This window comes from Pavona decussata, unplaced genomic scaffold (assembly GCF_977016875.1).
Source record: "Pavona decussata unplaced genomic scaffold, jaPavDecu1.1 SCAFFOLD_1, whole genome shotgun sequence".
Taxonomy (NCBI): domain Eukaryota; kingdom Metazoa; phylum Cnidaria; class Anthozoa; order Scleractinia; family Agariciidae; genus Pavona; species Pavona decussata.
The window spans coordinates 848,257-865,670 of NW_028145425.1; the positions used below are offsets into that span (position 1 = coordinate 848,257).

Genomic DNA, 17,414 nt, shown 5'->3' on the forward strand with positions numbered 1-17,414 from the left:
GAGGACGCACGCTAAACAAGAGAAATACCAGAGATGTGAAAGACTTCGTACCTCCCAAAAAGAACTTGCCAGGGAGAAACGCTTTGCTAGCAGGGCATTAAATGACAGGGTTGTTTTACAAACCTTTTCTCTTTTTTATGCTTCAGCTCGTGTAGTCCCGACCCTTTTACGGCAACACTCATAAGGCGGTTTTCTTTATTCCTCAGTTGTTTCATTCTGACTATTCAACAATCCCAATCATATTTTCGTCCACACAGTTTTCTTCCTCTGCACACGAAAAACAACTGAGGAACAGAGAAAGAGAAGTCTCGAGACAACCGCAAACTCGTTTCCAGGGTCCTCTCTCTTCCTCCCTGGAGATCGGAGGGAGGAAGAGAGAGAACCCTGGAAACTAGGCTGCTGTCGAGACGTCACAGCCCTATTATTCCCACTCTCCCGTCTTGCGCGGTATTGTTAAATTTGACACTTTTATCCGCCTCAAAAACAAAATTAATAAATGATATTAAGGAATTTTTTTCGACTTTCATCCAAGAACAACATGACGATTTGATCGAGTAAATAAAAAAAAATTACGCCATCTGCACTTCAAAAAACTTTCAGTGTCATTGGAGAGAAAATAATAATTTGCTTCCATCACAAAAAATACCCCCGTTGGCTACCTAAGAATTATAAAATTCACGTTGGGATGTTTGATAACACTGTATTTTTCAAGGCTTGAGATAACACAATTACATTATTTGACTTTTTTTGGCAATGATACGATCAGTTCCATTTAAGATCATAAATTGTTACAATAACTATCGGATTTCTTCAAGTCTTTGTCAAGATGAATGACACTTTTAAAAATAAATAAATTAACACCTTAACGGCTAAATTAATGACCTCCAATGAAACCTGCGTAGCAAGTGTCTCCGTTGGGTTTTTTTTTTTTAACGTTTTTGCTGTTTGAACGTGCGGAAATTGACGAGAAAGGAAAAAAACCCTCTCGTCCCGATATCCTAGCGGTCAAAAAGCGAAGAAGGCACAAAACCTCAGTGGAAACGCTTGCTACACAAGCTACCTCCAATGCACAATTCCTGGTAATTTCAACAACCTGCAATTTCAGAAATAGAGCGGTTTTCAATCGCGTGTCGCCAGACCAGAACCAAAGAAATTACTCTAGCCAATCACAGCAGATGCAAAGAGCACAACGAACCAATCAGAGCTCAAAGCAAATACAAGTCACCGGCTCCAAGCGCGGGAAAACGCGTTCAAACGAGTCATGATTGGTTTTGTTTCTCATTGGTTGAGAAAGTGGCGCTTTTTTTTTTAACCAATCACGGAGCGCAGTTAAGCAAAACCAAAGCAAACACGAACTACTATCGACGCTCAGTTGAAAACCACTCTAAACCTGAAGCAATACAAGTTTTACCGCAGATATAATACTCTATATTATTTCCCCTTTGTAGTGTCGTGTGATAATCTCGTGCCATAAATTTAGAGTCGGGTATATACACTGTGTCGAGACTCAAAATCAATTGACACAAAATCGACAGATTTGTACTGGAAATATTGCAAAAGAATAAATACATTTAGAATAAATACATTTCATTTGATGATAAGGCGAAACTATAAATGATGAAAACGGTTGCTGCTCTGCACCAAGTTTTAAAATTATCTTAGGTAATTCTGTTTTATTTCATTCGAGATTTGTCACATTTCGTTCTTCAGTGTGATGGAAATGGACGAAAGACCTCAGTTTTGTATAAATTATTTATCAATACTGCCCTGTTCAGACTAGCTAGGCGCCCGTTCCGCGGTGACGTTCCCCGGGCACTGAAAAGGTTGACTGTGATTCGTAAATAAACCCGTCAAACCTTAAGCTCCATTCACACCACCAAAACACGTTTAATTAAACCAGGTTTAACAAAATGAAAATTGGTAACAGAAAGCTGAACCATTGGCTTTGACATAGGATTCAAGTAAACTTGATCTTATGCTTTCATTTGTGGTTAATCTGGAGTGGACAAAAATCCGAAGCAGCTTTTATGAAGGAAACAATTTTAAACTGTGCTTAATTATACAGCTTTTGAACGTGTTTAAGCCTTGGTGTGAATGGGGCATTAGCTTTTATCCCCCAAGTATACATTGTATACCAAAGGCCTGAATGCCTAGTGTCGAAAGCATACACATAGATGCTAAAAAGCGGAAGTTCCCATTTTCACAACTCGTTGCACAGAAAAACAGACTCTTGGTGGATAAAATTAAAAGAAAAAAGGTAACTCCACTTCCCTAAGAAATGACCGCATTATCACTTTTTCTTCAAATCTGATAAACAACTGAAGACATTATTTATATACACCTATAAAACATTCTTCATCCCAGAAGTTCTCAGGAATTTATCCGCTCTACAAACACAACGATTTACTTTTTTTTTTGGCAAGTAATAAGCACCTCTTCTCTTCTTTTCTCGATGTTTCGTTGATTTTCATTGAGTTACATTGTAGCAGATATGAATACAATTGTAACGAACCACCCTTTTTGAAAGACACATTCTGGCTCACTCCACGTTGCTATACGCCATTGTTGATGGTGCTCCCCTGATTGTCATGGCATAGGAGGGGGTGGTGGTGGGGGTGACGTGGGTTCAGGATCAGGGGGTGGTGGAGGGGGTGCCATTCCTTGCATCATCCCTGGCATCAAAGTTGATGGAAACATAGGTGTCATGAACTGAGTTGGAAATTGCACGGCTTGTGGCTGCATCTCCGCACTCGGAAAAACACCAAGTATTCCTGGTGCGTTTAAAGATGAAAGCACTGTGGACGGAGGTGGGGGAGGAGGTGGTGGGGGAGTCAACGGTTTCACTGTTACAACTGAAGGGGGTGCAACTGTTGTGCCTGGTTTAACAGAACTTGAGAGTTTTTTAGATGATTCTGTTGATCCCGAGGGCAACTTGTGCGATGAAGAATGCCCAGGATGCCCAGGATGCCCATGATGAGATGACGACGACGACGACTTGTGGCTTGAAGGAGTGTGATGAGAAGACGGATGCGGTTTTTTGGATGAGTGCGAATGTGAATGAGCAGAACTATGGGAAGATTGAGATGAATGGCCAGTTTGAGAGTGGTGATGAAGTGGATTAAAAGGCTTAACAGAGTGACTTGAACTCTTGGACGCAGAGGAGTGTACATGTTTGATGTTTCCAGATGGAGAGGAGTCGGATGACTGAGACGACCCGCTGGGCTTTCGATGGGACGATGAATGCGAACGCTGCGAGTGAGAGTGCGACGATTTGTGTTTCTTGGCAGGTTGAGATTCATCGTGGTGATGGTGTCTATGTTTACTTCGCGATGACGAAGGATCTTTGGTTGACACGGACGTTCCTGAAGTTGAATGAGCCATGGATGTCGAAACTTTGACTTCATTGGATTGTATTTGACTAGCAGTAGTAACAGTTGCATACTTAGATGTAAGAGGGGGTAATGGCGGCAAAGGAGGCAAGGCTGTGGTTGATGAAGAGGAACTTGCCCCAGATGATGCTGTCACCGTAGAGGTGGTCGGCAATGGCTTAAGTTTACCTAGAGAGGATTCTTTCCTTCTTTCTTTGTCTCTCTCTTTTTCCTTGTCAGATTTTGGCTTATGCGACGACTTTCCATCCACATCATTGTGCAAAATATCATAAGAAGAAAATCCATTATGAGCTCCGTCCAATAGATTGTTAGTGGCGGCTGAAGCACTCACTGATGAGCTTGAAGCTCCACTATTTGCTCTGCTGCTTGAGTCTCCCTTTGATACCTTGCCATGTGAAACACCCTGAAAGTAAACAAACACAGGCGCCTCAGAATGACCTACACCCAAGGCATTTCTCATCAACGGGAGCTGCATGTAAGCAAAGCATGCCGCTCTGCTCGATTCTTGGCTTACTTTAGTTTAGTTAAACTGAGAACATTATTTTTGGCACTAGAATGTCGGGAATGCTTGAACGTAACTTGCATGTTGCATGTTAGCCTTTTGAAAGAATTGCGTTCTCACGAGAAGTTGCATCTCTGCATGATCTCTTCTTGGCTAGAAACATAGGTGAAACGCACAACATTCTATATTAGTTTCCGAACAAGTTGAGGAAAACTGGTATTTCTCAGGTCATACTTTTGAATTGAGTAGAAGGCTTTGCATACAATATTCCGTATCAAACAATCTTTGGATATTCCAAATCAATCTTCAAAATTTTTAGAAATCCTTCGAAAAAGATCAGAACAGGACAATCTTCCAACAAGTGATGAACTTAGGGCATAACCAATCGCTGGCACATTTTAGGTTGGTTTTCGTTTGTTTTTTAAATAACATTTGCCAGACGTTTTGCATGTCGTCTTCAATTCTTTCAAAAAACGTCGCCCGCGGTTTGTTTTCGCCTTTTAGCGCTTCGTTTGAAGTAACTTCACACAATTAACATAGTATTCAAAACTGTTTTTCCTTCATTTTTTTTTCATTTTTAGTAACAATGAAATGTGAATTATTATTTTATTTTATTTTTTTTATCTTTACTGTATGTACGGTATCATTTATACTAATCTGTGTGACCCAGTTATAAAATATAATCATCTCTGTAAATTTTCGCGTGAGTTAAATAAAATTGACTTGAAAACCCATATTTACATGTGAGAACAAGTGTTTCATTTGCATTCCAAACGAAACGCAAACTAGCGGATAAAATCTATGGTCGACGTTTCGTTCAGTTCCTTGCCTTTAAGTTGGTGACGGTGTTGATTTTCCTTTTAAGTCTGTTAGGGCACTTCTCCATGACTTTAAGAAAATCCTGCGCAATTTCTGCAAGAGTTCAAAAGATGAAGAAAGTATCTAAACAGCCTGTACGACAAGATATCGTTGTAACTACAAAATCACGTATCAAGGCATTCCTTTTGGCCAATTCTAAACTGCAAGAATGGAATATGACATGCATCATTATGCCAATACAACTATACCATCTAACATCGACTTGTTGACAGTAGGATCAATGTACTCCCACCAGTCTTTGCCGTCATTTGATCGAGGTATCTGGCAAACAAATCAAAGTAAGCAAGTGGTTAACACCTGCATTGCTGTACTACAAAGAGTTTGGAAACTTGTGATATCTAGGGGCCCTCCACTTGTAGCCTGCCAGCCTCTGGACAGAGAAGCACTCACATGGCTGGTAATCCCTGCAACCCAGAAATGAGCTCCCATACACGACCAACAAGCACCCGCCACACTGAGTTAACAGCGGATAAAAGAGAGAAGGGAGCGGATAGTGTGAACGCCGAAGTAAACCCAGCCAAATGGGGGCACACTGACAACCCCTTTAGAGTCCAAAACTGCACGCTACGAATTGACGACTGCGTGAGGAAAGCAACGCCTCCTCAGAGCATGCACTGACCGCTAAGACTGCTGACTGCCACACTAAAGGCACCGCTCTTTGTTGTCAACTCAGTATATTATTGCATTTCAGTGAATTCACTGCATTTAATACATATAGTGCGGAGACGTACCGCTGTAGTGGCTAGTGCATCAGGTATCAGATCTGTAAGTTGGTGTTTTGAGAACTAGTCTCTGTCGCTGTGTTGTTTCCTTAGACAAGAAATTTTGCTCTCTCTACCCAGGTGTACAAATGACATGAAATGAGAACCAGTGTTATACTGCTGGGGGTAACCCTATGATGGACTCACATCCTATGTGGAGAAGGGAGGGAGAAGGGAGGGAGCAAGGAAGAGAGGGGGGAGGGGCGGAAACTGGGTTAAGTACATGGCCATGTGATTTGGCTTGTAACAATTTACTTTGAACAAGTTACAAACTGGAAACCACGGTAATAAAAGTTAATCCATGGTCAATCTCACCGATCTTACAGTATTATACATACAACAAAATAATAATAATAATAATAATACCGGTAATTTACCTCCCAGTTGGACCATTTTGATGCCAAGTGTATGCACGCACAAGCTACCACAGGTGGTTTGTATTGCAGGCAGAGTGTGGTCAGATGGAGACTGTGAAACAGGAAACATACATTAGCACTTGAGGGAACCTTAAAGGAAGGTGCTACACTGTAGCTATGAATAAGAACATAATGCCTACCCGAAGTAATCAACACTTAAAAAAAAAAAAGAAGAAGAAGAAGAAAAGCAATCAGATGAAGGAAGCATCAATGCATACAGAATCTTAGAGTGCTTTCAATTTGCAAGAACTGACTGGCCAGTCTGTAAATTGAATGCAAATATGTTGAAGGGACGGCGCTGCAAAATCTTGAAAAATCAATCACTCCGAAAATAGTACGCTCTATTTTGAAGAAATTCGAAGGACTAGGATAAAACTTAGCTTAAAATAAGGTGCATCCAGGCCAGCCGGTTCTGACAAATGGAAAATGCCCCAAGTTCTCCTTGCAATCTACATAGTTGTTAGTCATTTGCTGGCAGTAGCTATTTTGAAGGAGCTGCATCACAATAATAATCATATTAGGGCCTTTCTGCACTAGCAAAAAATCTGTTTATTCTGACAAATTTTCTGTCATCATCAACACCTTACAAATGCAGATGGTTTGTTGCGACTTTACAAATTTTGTTCAAGACGGGTTGATCTTCAAAGGCACCACCGACAATTTTTGCCACGGGTAAAAACTGGACAAAATCGATTAAATAAACAAAATTGTGTTTTTCTTGTCAATGATTTTTCGTAAAGCCATTATTAGTGCTTCTACGGTTGAGAGATTGAACAGACTGGGAAGTGTAAATAGCTTCGAGTGTGGATACAAACTTTGAATACAAAAATTGCCTCGACCAAATATTTGTGTGGACTTTTACAAGGTGCGCTAGTGTGGAAAGGCCCTGACAATCATGATCAGTGGCAGTAATCAAATAATCAATCAATCAGTCAACTATTGGTTGGGTATTGAAGGTCAGAGTTTGCATTTTACTGAAAGGCTCAGTAAACAGTTTCTGGGAAGTTGCATTCAATAATAGCAATTTGGGTAACAAAGAGAAATGACAAAATATCAAGCTTCTGTCATCTCAAACATGCAACATCAACAAGAGCAATTTGCTTGTATGGTCTAGTGAAGTCTCCCTTTCAATTTCAGAAAGGCTAGAAGCACATGACTGTGAAACAAACACAAGGTAGTCAAATTCTACCTGTTGGTGGCCATGAAGTACGAGGTCTGGCCAAGGTCCTTGCTTGCTGAAGTGGGTAGTGTGAAATGTCAAATTAGCATCAAGTCATTTAACAGAAATATAAAATAATAATTATTAGAATCTTCATAGCTCAAACAAGAAGAATTTTTACATTGCTCCACATGGCTATATGATTAGTTATACCACTATGACTCAAACGTTCATTAATACAAACAGTTAAGGAGCTGTTAAACAAGGCATTATTTCCTGCAACTTCCAATGTAACAATGACGATGTGCTTCGATGTATATTGCAACATGTCCAAAAAACATAGTGTTAGTCTACTTTTCCTACAACTCACAATGCAATTTTTTCCTTACGAGATGAGTTGCAAAGAGGGAGTGTTACAGTTGCAATTTCATCTGTGACTTGTCTAGCAACCAAGTTAAATTGCAAGTTGCAGGAAAAACTGCCTTGTGTAACAACAACTACAGTAATTGGTTTTCCTTTGGTGGTTCAATTTATGAAGATTCTGAGTGCAATCACATAATACAATGAATGCTGGCTAGTGCAAACACACAGACACTGTAAAGGCCAACTGTAAAGACCTGATAGGGATAACACTAGTGTTTGAAATACACGTAGATGGGAAACGGAAAAAAAATAAATAAATAAAAAAGAAGCCACAGGTTTCAATGCTTTGTTTGAAGGGTGACGTTATGCTTAAGCCTGGTGAATAAAAAGATTAATGATAGTCACTTAAGGCCTTGTTCAGCACACTCCTTTTATTGTACTCTTTATGAGTATTCTATCACCCAGCTCAATGCAGCTTTTCAAGAACCAATCAGAAGTATTTCTCTGACCTGGCTAATGAATTGTGCTTCTGTTCCTCCAATGTGAGTTTGCAATGTATGCATGGTATGCAGGAAGTGAATTAGAGATAGAGAGATAGAGATTAAGGAAGCACACAAGCTAGTAAAATGAAATTATTGTTACTCTTGGATGTGATGCTCACCTCGCACCAACTGTATGCACTTGACAACATAAGTGTGAGGATGATGAACGGTAATCTCAAACCCTACAGAACGGAAGACAAGAAAAAAAATCTTTCATGTCTAGCTGAAAAGTAAAGGGAATACACTCATTGGAAACCCTGAAGGCACACAAAAATTATTGAGTTGCTACAGTAGAATGAGTACAGGAAGAAAATTGTCCATTATGTCCAGGGAATTCTCAAACTACATCAGACGAGATGAAAAGGAACCTTCTATCGTCATTTGCCTGCCTGGCCTTTTTACTCTAAGGTTATTTCAGGCAGCCAGTACCCATGTTATTTGTGTGTTACATTGTAAATGCTTTTTGTAGACTCTGAGGTAAATAAAGTTTGTTGATGTTGTTGCTACTGTTGAGTTGTGTGCCGTTTAAAATATTCTACCGTGTACGTACATGCACAGCTGCACCACTGATTTTCAGTACAATAGTACAATTTTCAAAATTCATCCTCTCGAAGAGACATTATTAATAATAGCGATCAGAACTTGGCTAAGTTTTACTTTCAGCACTTTTTGAGCAGGGTTTGCTGGGTTGGTGGGGGGAGGGAGAGAGAATCCTATATTATTGGCTACAAGAGGAAAATGCTGGCCTTGTAGGGCATAAATGTAGCTTTTCAGTCTAACTGTTTTTGCCTGGACACTGTCACAGACATGATCCTTTAACTATATAAGGACACAGGTCAGGAAATATTCATGTATCTTTTTTCTCAGTCAACCCCCCCCCCCCTCCCCCCACTGCAATGTCATTATGAACAACACTTCTTCTTTTCAACTCACATCACAAAAACCATAGGGGAATTGACATCTTTTTTGTCACCAATGGGTTCTGAATCAGGTGTTTGACAGCCTGGGCAGCACAACCCTGTTACAACTAAGATAAAAACCTCCCACAAGTCAAGAATGAAGCTATTAAAATTGTTTTCAATACACTTTACACGTATATGCCTGCACTGGAAAAAAAACTGTTCATTGCAGGCATATAGTCAAAACAATTTTAATACCTTCAACCTTGTACTCAAACGTTTGCATTACACAGTCAACTATACTTTTTGGCTCTCCCAAAGAGCTGTGCGCTCAGTTTGAAAATGTCCTGGGTACAATGCACCAATAGACATTCCTTGGCCATTGTACATAGAGGGCCATACATGTATGTAGAGATGAAACTGTACTGTCCAATTACCAGGATTCCTCAACATTCTACATTGATCCTTACCTAGAGTTTGCAATAGGATGCTCTCATTTTCAACTAAGTCTTGAGCTTGTTGCAAGTATTCCTAAAGACAGAAGTACAGCTGAATGAATACTACGACAACATTTTGTCCCATACAACCACGATAAGGTACCCATATTACACATATACAGCATGTCTTTGATATTTTGGTTTCACTGAGGTCTGCATTATTCTACATGTACTGCATAGCAAAAAAAAATACCCTTACCAGGCTCAGATCCAGGAGAAATGTGACCTTTTTCCAATAACAGAAGCACTGAAGGCACAAAGTTCTAGGGTGGTCTGAGGGCGCGCTCCTCTCTTTTAAGTGTCATCCCCGGGTTTCAAAACTGGCTGGGGACTTTCTTTTATTATAAAACTATTTTTCTCTATTGCAAAAAGTCTGACCGTTTTCCATAAAAAAGGGGAAACAGGTCTGGATCTGCGCCTGCTAAGAACTGCAGTTTAGAGGAAGAGTTTAAATGAATTTTGGTTTTACTGGAACCAAGTCAAGTCTGTAGAACAGAGTTGTCCATGTTATACTGCTGTGTGTATTCAACTGTACAGGGATAGAGTTTGTAATAAATGTAATTGTGAATTTTGGTTCTACTGTAGTCTGCAACCAAGCAAACTATCTGCTAAAAAAGGCGCCCATACAACATGACTGTCCGCAACACAGAGGAACAATGTACATTTTATTTGAGTTTCAGTTTTGCAGGAACCATGTCAACTGTGTTTAGCCAGGAGATGTCTGTATCAAAGATGTAAAGTTAACCCTTAAGCCTTAACAGTGATCAGCATCAAATTTCTCCTTGTAATATCAATACTTCTTCAACCCCTGAGGTCATAACAATAAAGATATGATCACCCAAGGTAAATTTTCTTGATATTTTAATAACTTCTCCCCTGTACTTTTTAAGAAAAGTATGGGAGAATTTGTTCTTTGATATTAGGGGTTAAAGGGTTAACAGTACATACATGTGCAGTTGGGCCTTTAAGATATACAAGGTTCAACTGCAAACACACCCACAAAAATGTGACCCTCCATGGTAAAACGGGGAAAAAGGTGAATGAACGGGCACATCAAATTGACACACTAAAAAAAAAGTGAGTGAAATGACACGCCGGCTTCTGAGCCATGAGTTAGAGTGCACATGGCTAATTTAAATCTTTGTTTTGTTCATATCGCACGATAAAACAAAGGTGCATGTTCAATCGAACAATGTATAAAAGAAAAAAATGTTTAAACTGAATCATACCTCACTCTTAAGATCCAGGGGTGGGCCATCTCTGTGTAGACATGCATGTGATACTTTGAGGACGTGCTCTAATTTACGTGGCTGCTCTTCAGTTTTAGCAGCAAGAAACAAGCAACATGGAGCCAGAGCCTGTAGGTGAAAAATAATTTTTATAACAACAATAACCAATTGAATGTGATAGGGTGTTTTATTCAGTTCATTTGCATTACAACTACAAGAAAAGAGAAATGTTTACAAACAGTTGAATTTGATTTGAAGCGAAGTCTGGAGATGGTACACGTGTATGTATGGAAAGGGGATGTCCGGCAACAAATCACGTTTAAGCACACAACGGTAGAATTGGTTGTTCTTAAATTTGATCAGAAATCCTTGCCTCTACTGGCACATAAACCATTTCAAATCCAGCTTTCTCAAAATAGGGCCATTTATACAGGAGAAAATAAGATGCATCTTATCTAAGATGGGACTTAAATAGGACAAGAAGTGTAGCATTTATACTTTCGTGTCTTACACATAGTGTAAGATGCAAAGATCACACATACAGTATTGCTTGAAGGTAAGTTGACAGTCTCAACTTGATGCTCGTGAGAATCGGGTATCGAGGATCAAGTCGAGCATCAAGACTTGATTCACTCAAAACTCAAATCGAGGCTGGCAGGACTGAACAACACCATTGCTTTTCATACAAGTATGTGATTCAAGTTTCCATTAACTTTCCGCATGGTACTGAAGAAGCTATTCATGGTTCGCAACTTATTTTTGATACAGTCCTGTAATTACATGTAATATTACCATAAGCAACACTTTGCAACAATCCAAAAAACCACGTTGTGAATATGATAAAAGTTGAATGAAGTGTTGTTCATGTCAATCTGGGAAACGATATCATAACATAAAGTACGTGACTGATTGTATCAATGTACTGTACGACCAAAATACGTTAAGATAATCGCTGTTGGGTGCAGAAAAACCTTCAAAAAATAACAATAATACAATATTACATGAGCATGCCCAATTTAATCTTATTCAATAGTAAGATTCCACTAAAACTCACGTTTCGATGGAACTTGCTGAATGAGTGAAACATGTAAAACCGATGCATATAAACTATGGCCGTGTTAATTGTCAACTGGTTTCTGTTAAAACTTGTTAAGGAACGCAAACATTTTACACAAGAGGAAACGAAGCTTTAAGCACAAGCGTGTGGATAAATCTCGATGAAATTTGGCCGGCTTAACCGCATTCTTCACATAGCAATTATGCAACGTTTAAACGAAAGACGAGGAATGGCACACGATTAACAAGTTTTTGCAAAGGATACACTGAAAGCCGTTGCCCCATGTCTTGAATAAGCGTCGCGGCTTGCTGCCTGTAGCTTTGCTCTTTCTCTGGGTCGACTCCATTCTTTCTGGATGGCGTATTTTGCAATTGTTCTTTCGTGAAGTAAAATCGGTCTGTCGTACTCACAGCACTGGTCGCCATCTTGAAATCAACAGGAAATAAACTGCGCACGCGTCGTCTTACCCGTCCCACCCGTCCCAGCCTACGCTCGACTTTCAGTCATGCGCAGTGAGCATCAAGCATCAAAATGAGAAAAATAAAACATGGCGGATAGTAGCTCAGTAAGGGCTAAACAAACTACAGCCGCAAATTTCAAGGCTCATTGCCACACGGAGAAGGGAAAGCGTGAGATACGAGGTTTTTTAGACACCGCTCTTAGCCTTCAACATTCTTTTGACGCGGAAAGACAAGAATGGTGCTTGTGGTTAATTGCCGGAGGAAGACCTCCAGAGGAATTTAGAAATGTCCTGCGCTCGTACGACACTCCAACGATATGCGGTCTGGTGTGGAATAAGAACTTTGTGGCGTATCGTTGTAGAGATTGCGGCATCTCTCCTTGTATGTCATTATGTGCAGACTGTTTTCACGCTGGAAATCATGAAGGCCATGATTTTAATATGTTTAAAAGTCAAGCAGGCGGTGCTTGTGATTGCGGAGACGAAGATGTGATGAAGAGAGAGGGGTGCGTACCAGCTGTTTTTAAAACATGTTTCTTCCTATCACAGTAGATTTAACCCCTCTACTCTAAATAGCGCTAAAGCACATATTTGATATATTTCCTAAAATTTCAGATCGTAAAAAATGAAAGCGAACAAATTCGCAGGAACGCGTATACGTATTTCTTAAAATAGATGTGATTTGAATCACAGCATCGCACTTTATATATTATAATTTAATCCGCGGTCCCAAAAAGTTATTCAGATGAGATTTCTTAAGGATTGGTTGGGGAAAGGGCGTTTTAAAATAGCTCCTTAATTTGTTTTTGCTGTAACTTAGACTGACCCCAACTTTTGGAATTAACCTTTCCGGAGTGTTGTTAATTAATTAGGTAAACGTTCTATAAGTGTTTCGTACGTGTGCAGTATTTTGCTTTTGTTTACATTTATTTGCATAATACTTGATTCGGCTTTATGATCGCTTTGGGTGGAAACGGGATTAACTTTGAAAATAATTGTTAGTGAAATCTGTCCTGATTATTTCTCATATGGAAGCATTTGTTAAATTTTCATCCCCCAAAAAACAGGATCCATATTGATTTACATTAAAATCATCTTTCAAGTGAAGTGTAGGCTCCATTTCCAGCCGTTTTGGGACCCCGCGTTCCTTGCCACATGCCACGTTGGGAGGAGGATGATACCGGACTCCCAAAATGGCTGGAAATCGAGCCTAAGTGAAATGCTAATTTTCATTTTGTAATGCTCCTTCATGTAAATTGATCAATGTCAAGCTGTAGGGGAGGGAGGGGGGAGTTGGGGGGGGGGAGGGGGGTTGGAGTCAGGTTGGGGATTTGACAGTATTGACAGCAGCAATAGACCATTTCACAGTAGCATCATTTGACTACAATTACCAGAATTTGTTTCCTTTTCCTATTCAAATGCAAACTTGGCATAAATAATGGTAGCTCTAATTAATTAGCACGAGAAAACAAAAAACTGAAGTATTCTGGTAGTTATAGTGAAATAATACCACAACAAAAATGTCCCAGTACATTCCCACAAATTATGGGGATTTTGATCATTTTAGTGGACTTTAGATCAAATTCTCAATGATGTTTAGTGATTTTTTGCCTATCCACAAAATAATTAGTAAATAAACCCTTCAGGCGGCAGGTATGTCGGCTTATAATGTCCGCGGCTGAGAGATTGTCCGAAAAATGAATATTTGGCCGAGAAGCGAAGCTTCGAGGGCAAATGTGAAATTTTGAGGACAATCTCTCAGCCAAGGACATTATCAGCCAACATACCAGCAAGCCAGAAAGGGGTTTATTTATTCTATAACCCTCCCATTAATATTATTTTTATATCGCACGAAAACAGCTCGTAAAAATGCCAGTGCTGATCTGATGGTGGATGCGTGCAATTGACAAAAACAAGTACATTTGATTGGTTTACAGGAACTTTATTTTCACTTTGATTGGACCAAACCTTGACAAACTGACTCAGCTTGCGTAGGACTAAATCTGAAAGACAAAGACATCGGCAGCATGTTTTGTTGACATTTTTGTACTTTCTGGAACAGCATTTGCGACCAGCTTTTTGCTATAAACTACAAAACGAGTTTGTTTTTCTTCCATGTAAAATAGTAAAGATGAAAAGGTGAAACTCTTGAGCTGGCTTTTTCCGCTGGCTTTGTTTCTTTTCAATGGAAATAATAGGAGGGCAAATATCGACACAGAAGGGGGTTATTGCGTGATAACCGTCCTGTGAATTTGCACCACGTGACGTAAAGTAGCCAATAAAATCGCGCAAAAATTGATGGGTGGGTTATAATGGTCTGTAGCTAGTATGGCATAATTTTGAATAGAAATCTTAATGACCTGTACATGTAGGTTAAGATGTCTCATATATAGCCCCCCTCCCCCCTCCCTTTGCAGCTTAGCATTAACAGTAGCCTAGGTGTACAATTATTGTCAGAAGCTCAACTGAAGCTCTCTCCCTAATTTTTCCTAAGGGGAGGGGGCGGCTGTACACAGGCTATTTGCAGGTTAAAGGATAAGCTGCCAAAGTGTAAGCTGTCAAACAGAATAAGAAATGTAAGAAGGGATGCCAACCATCCTCTGAAGTTATGGAGTAAAGGATGTATAGCATGGCTGTGCCATTTGAGTCTGTCAGTGAAATCTTTAAGTGTGATTGTTCCAATATCTTAACTTCAAGTCTTAAATTGGGCTGCCTATCCTTCTTTCCCCTGTTTCTACAATGTACATGTATGATTGGCAGCCATTGTAACTAAGCCAGATTTTGGCCAAATTCAAATCTCCCCTCCCCCATCCCAAATAAAAACAACAACAACAACATAAACAAATAAACAAACAAGAAAAGAACAAAAAGCATTGATAGTGACATTTTCCAGCACCCAATTATTCATGTTTTGTGCAGAATATGATGCATGCTTTTCAAAGCCTCAGACCAAGACATTAATCATTTTGTAAGCCATTTATGTTCTGTGACCAGAGCTCTTGGTATTGTAGAAATCAGGTTGGTTTACCAATGTTTGAGTGGCCAATGGAAAAAGAATGTCTGATGTACACTGAACATGCATTATATACCTGCCAACTTTTTCTGACTCAAATGCGTGAGATTTTTGTCTTGTCATGACCGGGATTTCGGGAAACATCCGAGCTACTTCCGAAGATTTCCAACGATCTTCAGAAGACTTGCTAATGTTACCGAAAACGTCTGAAGATATTCCGACGACTTTTGAACACTTACGATTCAAATGAATTGTAGACATTTGAAAGCTTTTGTGATTGTTATAAATAGCAAAGAAATAATACATAGCAAATATGAAATGAAATGGAGTTTTCTTTAGAACAACTCATCTGAAATTGTGAGTCAGGCGTGAGAAATTGTCCTCGATGCGTGAGATCAATGTCTTTAGTCTGCAGGCGTGAGACTCACGCATTATGCGTGAGAGTTGGCAGGTATAGTATTGAATAATACAGTGGGACCTCGATTATTTCAACCCTCAATTTTTCAAAACTCCTTCAAAACTAAAAGTAAGTTGTTTCCCTTGCATTTACTTCAGTCAGATTTGCACCTCTGATTGTTGGAACTCCCAATTTTTTTAAACAAATTCAGTTTCCCTGGGAGGTTCGAAAAATCGGTGTTCCACTGTACGTGTATGTACAAAATCTTGTGTGTACCCCTTTGAACCTTAACCCAAGGTTCATTCACATTATTTTACACAGTACTGTTATAATAAACTTGAACTGTCCTTACAGGTTTTGTCATCGTCATGGAACAAAGGATACAGCTGTCCCCAGTACCCCTCCTACTGAACTTTTGGCCATGGCTCAAATTGTTGTTCCAAGGTTGTGTTTGAGACTGCACCAACAGTTAAAAGGAATGGATCCCTATACAATAGGTATGTTGAGCAGTTAAATGATTATCTTGTACTTCAGTGGATGGCAACATTCATTAACCTTCATGTACCTTGTATTGGTACTAGCTCCCACGCACCATCACTCTTAATAATTATTAGTAGAGTAATATGTTAAAGATCACCAATGCCGAAAGAGAGAAGGAAACATAGTCATATAGACATTCTTGTGATCTTACCTGTTTACCTTTCTTTGTCTGGTCTAACATTTGCCTTATTATAAATACATGCATTGCGAATAATGTATTATTCGATCAGTAATGAGGCAGGCAAGCTCGGAAAAAGAAATTTTCCTATCAGGAGTCAAACCTAAGGCCCTCCGATTACTAGTTCGGATGCTCTACCACTGAGCTACAGGAGACTCGTGAGAGCTAAGGCCATTAAACTGGGTTCATGGGACAAACATCCTGCTTACTGCTAGGATTGGAATGTAAACGAATGGCATATGCGCAATGGAAGGAAATGTGATGTAATATTTTAAGCCTGGTGAACAAAATAATGAGAATGATGTATTATTCAGTAATGACACAGGCATACTCGGAAAAACAAATTCCAAGTGCTCCTATCTGTATTATAGGAAATGAAATAAATACTGCATGAAGGAATTTATTTTTTCAAAAAGTATGTGAATGTCAAAAATTCACATTACCATAATTTACATATGTAAGTTGCATCTATTTATTTGTTTGTTTAGTTTTTGCGCATTTATTTTCACCACCTTAATAAAGTGGAGTATTTCTTTCCACAACATAAATCTCTATTACAGTAGTTTCCAATTGAGTGCCAAAAGTAGTTTTGCTTTTGCTTCCAATATCCTATCTTTCCTATCTCTGTGATTTTTTTTGCAAAATTTGCTTCACTTTCTCACCCAATGAGAAGCAAAACCAAAACCTATTCTGACTTGTTCGTACAAGTTTCCTGGGCCAAGCACTAGTTACATGTTTTTGCTTTGAATTCTGATTGGTTGATTGGGCTCTTTACGTCTCTTGTGATTGGCCAGAACAATTAATGTACTTTGGTTTTGGTTTTAGAACACTCAGTTGAAAACCACTCTATTCATACGGAAAATACCATATACTGTTTGATACATAGAGTTGTAACTCAAAACTTAATTAAATATCATCTCTCTTTGCTTACCATTATTTCAACCTTTGAACACATCCTTGGTCTTAATTTTGGTACAGTGCACAGTAAGGTGCTGTTAGGAATAACAATCATTTGACCTTTAAACACTTCACTCGGGGGTTTCATCAAGTTTTGAAGTAGGGGGGCACCTATAGGAGAATAGGTGGACAGAAAATTACACTTGAAGTGAATTTCTTTATGTTCAGTTTGAAAG

At 39.3% G+C, this 17,414-nt stretch overlaps 2 protein-coding genes across 2 annotated transcripts in view; one reads left to right on the forward strand and one right to left on the reverse strand.

Annotated features, from left to right (window-relative positions):
* Nucleotides 1-680: 680 nt before the first annotated feature.
* LOC146490134 (uncharacterized) lies at nucleotides 681-12,147 on the reverse strand. The gene is made up of 10 exons (XM_085107044.1): nucleotides 11,958-12,147; nucleotides 11,691-11,772; nucleotides 10,637-10,765; nucleotides 9,381-9,441; nucleotides 8,131-8,193; nucleotides 7,137-7,182; nucleotides 5,909-5,999; nucleotides 4,959-5,031; nucleotides 4,721-4,803; nucleotides 681-3,792 (listed from the first exon to the last, which is right to left on the reverse strand). The coding sequence occupies exons 1-10, from the start codon at nucleotides 12,116-12,118 to the stop codon at nucleotides 2,587-2,589; spliced, it is 1,995 nt and encodes a 664-aa protein (XP_084963170.1). The 5' UTR covers nucleotides 12,119-12,147; the 3' UTR covers nucleotides 681-2,586.
* A 58-nt stretch (nucleotides 12,148-12,205) lies between these two features.
* LOC146490135 (E3 ubiquitin-protein ligase ubr3-like) overlaps nucleotides 12,206-17,414 on the forward strand; it is a 45,514-nt gene continuing 40,305 nt past the window's right edge. The window contains exons 1-2 of the mRNA XM_085106111.1: nucleotides 12,206-12,659; nucleotides 15,918-16,060. Of these exons, the coding sequence (XP_084962237.1) occupies nucleotides 12,241-12,659; nucleotides 15,918-16,060 (562 nt within the window). The 5' untranslated portion in view covers nucleotides 12,206-12,240. The remainder of the gene's footprint in view (nucleotides 12,660-15,917; nucleotides 16,061-17,414) is intronic.